The sequence below is a fragment of the Neopelma chrysocephalum genome, unplaced genomic scaffold (assembly GCF_003984885.1).
Source record: "Neopelma chrysocephalum unplaced genomic scaffold, ASM398488v2 Primary Assembly neopelma1_284, whole genome shotgun sequence".
NCBI classification, from domain to species: Eukaryota; Metazoa; Chordata; class Aves; order Passeriformes; family Pipridae; genus Neopelma; species Neopelma chrysocephalum.
The window spans coordinates 45,945-50,440 of record NW_020897946.1 but is presented as its reverse complement, the minus strand read 5'-3'; the positions used below and the strand labels follow the sequence as shown (position 1 = coordinate 50,440).

At 49.1% G+C, this 4,496-nt stretch overlaps 1 protein-coding gene across 1 annotated transcript; it reads right to left on the bottom strand.

The window, feature by feature from the left end:
* Positions 1–212: 212 nt before the first annotated feature.
* On the bottom strand, positions 213–3,944 carry LOC113978024 (glucagon-1-like). The gene is made up of 4 exons (XM_027704638.1): positions 3,572–3,944; positions 1,501–1,604; positions 746–892; positions 213–255 (listed from the first exon to the last, which is right to left on the bottom strand). Exons 2-4 carry the CDS (start codon positions 1,593–1,595, stop codon positions 246–248), a joined length of 252 nt encoding a protein of 83 aa, XP_027560439.1. The 5' UTR covers positions 1,596–1,604; positions 3,572–3,944; the 3' UTR covers positions 213–245.
* Between the last annotated feature and the right edge of the window lie 552 nt (positions 3,945–4,496).

Genomic DNA, 4,496 nt, shown 5'->3' with positions numbered 1-4,496 from the left:
TTCCCATCCCAAAGTTCCAATTCCCATCCCAAAGTTCCAATTCCCATCCCAAAGTTCCAATTCCCATCCCAAAGTTCCAATTCCCATCCCAAAATTCCAATTCCCATCCCAAAAAATTCCAATTCCCATCCCAAAAAATTCCAATTCCCTCTCCAAAGTTCCAATTCCCATCCCAAAGCTCTAATTCCCTGGATCCTTCCCCTCTCCAGGGAAACACCCCCAGCTCTCCCAGCCTGGCTCCAAAATCAAGGAATCCTGGAATGGGTTGGGTTGGGAGGGACCTTAAATCCCATCCCATCCATCCCATCAATCCCATCCCACCTTTCCATTGGCAGGGACACCTCCCACCATCCCGGGGGGATCCAGCCCGGCCTTAGACACTTCCAGGGATCCAGGGGCAGCCACAGCTTCTCTGGGAATTCCATCCCAGCCCCTCACTGCCCTCACGGTCAAGGATTCCTTCCCAAAATCCCCCCTAAATCCCCTCTTTCCCAGTGGGAAGCCACTCCCTGTGTCTGTCCCTCCGTCCCTCTTCCCAAATCCCTCTCCAGCTCTCCTGGAGCCCTGGAAGTGGCTCCAAGCTCTCCCTGGATCCTTCCCTTCTCCCGCTCTCCCGCCTGGATTGGGGTTTCCGTGCTGGGAGGTCATTTCCCGGATCATTTCCCGGGTGGTTTCCCAGGTTGTTTCCCAGTCATTCCTGGCTGGTTTCCCGGGTTTTTCCCTCCCCTCTCCCGTTTCCCGGCACCTCCTGCCCTGGATGAGCCAGTGGACGAATTCCTTGGCTTTCATCCTGTCCAGGAACCGCGTGAAGTCGCTGCTGAAGGTCCCCTCCGAGTGTCTCTTGGCATCGGATGGGAAGCTTTGGGAGCTCCGGGATCTGTCGGAATTCCGGCTGGAAGACGAGGAAGAGGGAAACACCCTCCCCAGGGTTTCACAGCCATCCCAGTGGGATCATCCCAGAAATGGAAATGGAAATAAATCCTTAATGTCTAAAGGGAGGGGGGACAACGGGAATGTCCCTGATCTGGGACAGGCCAGGAATCCTGGGAGAACACGGGAATGTTCCTGGAGGGACAATGGGAATGTCCCTGCGGGGACAATGGGAATGGTCCTGGAGGGATAACGGGAATATCCCTGGTCTGACAGAGCCCAGAATTCCTGGGGAGACAATGGGAATGTCCCTGGGGAGACAATGGGAATGTCCCTGGAGTGACAATGGGAATGTCCCTGGTCTGTCAGAGCCCAGGAATCCTGGGGGGACACAGGAATGTCCCTGGAGGGACAATGGGAATATTCCTGGTCTGGAAAATCCCAGAAATCTTGGTGGGACACTGGAATGTTCCTGGAGGGACACTGGGAATTTTCTTGGTCTGGGACAGCCCAGAAATCCTGGAGGGACATGGGAATGTTCCTGCAGGGACACAGGAATGTTCCTGATCTGGGACAGCCCAGAAATTCCAGGGGGGACATGGGAATGTTCCTGGATCCCACATTCCATACCTGGATGGGCCATCCAGCCCCTCGGGAGCTGCCCGGATTCCCGGTGGGAGGAGCAGGGCGAGCACCAGCCCAGCCAGAAACAACCACCGCACCATCGGATTGTCCTGCAGGAGGCACAAATCCTGCCGGGAATGCCCCAAATCCCACCAGGAATGCCCAAAATCTGCCGGGAATGCCCCAAATCCTGCCGGGAATGCCCCCAAATCCTGCCGGGAATGCCCCAATCCAGCCAGTAATGCCCCAAACCCTCTGGGAATGCCCCCAAATCCTACCGGGAATGCCCCCAAATCCTACCAGGAATACCCCAAATCCCATCGAGAATGCCCCAATCCTGCTGGGAGTACCCCAAACCCGCCGGGAATGCCCAAAATCCTGCCAGGAATGCCCCCAAATCCCGCTGGGAATGTCCCAAATCCAGCCGGGAGTGCCCCCAATTCCCATCGGGAATGCCCCCAAATCCCGATGGGAATGCCCCAAATCCAGCCGGGAATGCCCAAAATCCTGCCGGGAATGCCCCCAAATCCAGCCGGGAATGCCACAAATCCTGCCAGGAATGCTCCAAATCCAGCTGGGAATGCCCCCAAATCCCACCGGGAATACCCCCAAATCCCATCGAGAATGCCCCAATCCTGCCAGGAATACCCCAAACCCGCCGGGAATGCCCAAAATCCCATGGGGAATGCCTCAAATCCTGCCGGGAATGCCCCCAAATCCCACTGGGAATGCCCCAAATCGAGCCGAGAGTGCCCCCAAATCCCATCGGGAATGCCCCCAAATCCCGCCGGGAATGCCCCAAATCCAGCCAGGAATGCCCCAAAATCCCATCGGGAATGCCCAAAATCCTGCCGGGAATGCCCCCAAATCCAGCCAGGAATGCCCCCAAATCCCACTGGGAATGCCCCCAAACCCACCGAGAATGCCCCAATCCGGCTGGAAACACCCCAAATCCAGCCGGGAATGCCCCAATCCAGTCGGGAATGCCTCAAATCCCACCGGGAATGCCTGCAGTCCCACCGGGAATGCCCTGGGATGGGATTCCCGCCCACCCCTCCGATCCCTGCAGGAAGCTTTGGGATGGGACAGATCCACGGGACAGAACCCGCACCCTTCCCAGGATTGTTGGGAATCCCGGTGCAATTCCCACTGGGATGGGCCTTGGCCCATGGAATGACATCCAAAGATGTCACAATCCAATGAAATTTTATTGCATAATTTTATATTAGATAATTTATATTTTATATATATTATATTATATATTATATATATTATATTACATTATATATATAATATCATACATAATATATAATATTATATATTTTATATTATATATTAGATTTTATATATTAATAAAATAATTATTATATAATATATTACTATAAAAATTATATTACATAATTAATATAATATATATTATATAATATATAATATACTATGTTATATACTATATACTATATGTTATATATTGTATTAATATATTATAATATAATTATACAATATAATATTATATATTAATATAATATAATTTATATTAATACATTATATTAATACAATAAATAATTAATATAATAATGTAATTTAAATCTTTTAAAATAATATAATTTAATATAATAACTAAATTAATATAATATATAATATATTACTATTATATAGTATATTGATATATTATAATATTATACATTATATATTATATTATGTAATTATAATATATAATTTTATTACATAATTAAACATTATCCAAAGCTAATTATCAACATCATCCCAAATCTCCCCTTTTCCCACCCATTCCCACCTTGGAATCCTCCCCACGGTGCCAGAGAGAACTTCCCTGAAAAGCCCCTTCCGGAAGAGTCGCTTAATTAAAATTTTCCATCCTTTATTTTTGCTGGATTCCTTAGGAATTCCAAGGGCAATAAAACCCCACCCCCCTCCCTTTATTTCCCAAAAATCAGATTTTTATCCCTGTCCCCAAACCCCTTTTCTTAGATCTTGAATCCAATCCTACCCCTTTTCTTCCCTGTTTTCATCCCTTCCCAGCCTGGGAATAAAGGGAAGGAGGAAAATCCCAACTCACCTCCTTTCCTTCCCCTCCTGCTTTTCCTCCTTTTCCAGCTCCTTCTCCCTGAATTCCTTCTCCTTCCCGGCCTTTTTAAGCTCCTCGGGATCCGACAGGGAGGTCGTGGAACCTTCTTGGGGTCGGAGGGGTCGTTATGAATCATTTGCTGGCTGCCAAAAATGCCCTTTTTTGCTCTTTTTTCCCACTTATTTCTTCACTGAGGAGAAAAAAAGGTGGTTTTTTAAATTGTTGTCGTTGTTTTTCTCATTTCTGCCCTTTTTGCCCTCGGATTTTGGAGCCTGGAGGGTGACCTGGGGGTTTGTTTGCTCTGCCGGAGTTAAAAACAGCAGGAAAAAGGAGGGAAAAGGAGGGCAAAGGAGGAAAAAGGAGGGAAAAGAAGGGAAAAAGGAGGAAAAATGAGGGAAAAGGAGGGCAAAGGAGGGAAAGGGAGGGAAAAGGAGGGAAAAGAAGGGGAAAGGAGGAAAAAGGAGGAAAAAGGAGGGAAAAGAAGGGGAAAGGAGGAAAAAGGAGGGAAAAGGAGGGAAGAGGAGGGAAAAGGAGGGAAAAGGAGGAAAAAGGAGGGAAGAGGAGGGAAAAGGAGGGAAGAGGAGGAAAAAGGAGGGAAGAGGAGGATTTCAGTGTCCAGCCACTTCCTGCTGCTTCCTGAGGGGGAAGATTTGGGTTGGAGCTGCTCGGCCGGACAGGGACCACTGTGAGCCCGGCCTGAGCCTAGGCCAGGCCTTAGACCCACACCTGAGCCAAGCCAAGCCTGAGCCCAGCCTGAGCCAAGCCAGGCCTTGAAACCAAGCCTCTCCCAAGGCCAGACCTTAGATCCAAGCCTGACCCAAGGCCAGACCTTGGAGCCCAGCCTGAAACAAGCCAGGCCTTAGATCCAAGCCTGAGCCCAACCTGAGCCAAACCAGGCCTTAGATCCAAGCCTGAG

Bases quoted from the DNA above. Each gene is read 5' to 3' on its own strand.
- LOC113978024 (XM_027704638.1), bottom strand. From the start codon at position 1,595: ATGGTGCGGTGGTTGTTTCTGGCTGGGCTGGTGCTCGCCCTGCTCCTC. The intron at 893-1,500 runs GTATGGAATGTG...CTCGTCTTCCAG, and splicing joins GGGCTGGATGGCCCATCCAG to CCGGAATTCCGACAGATCCC.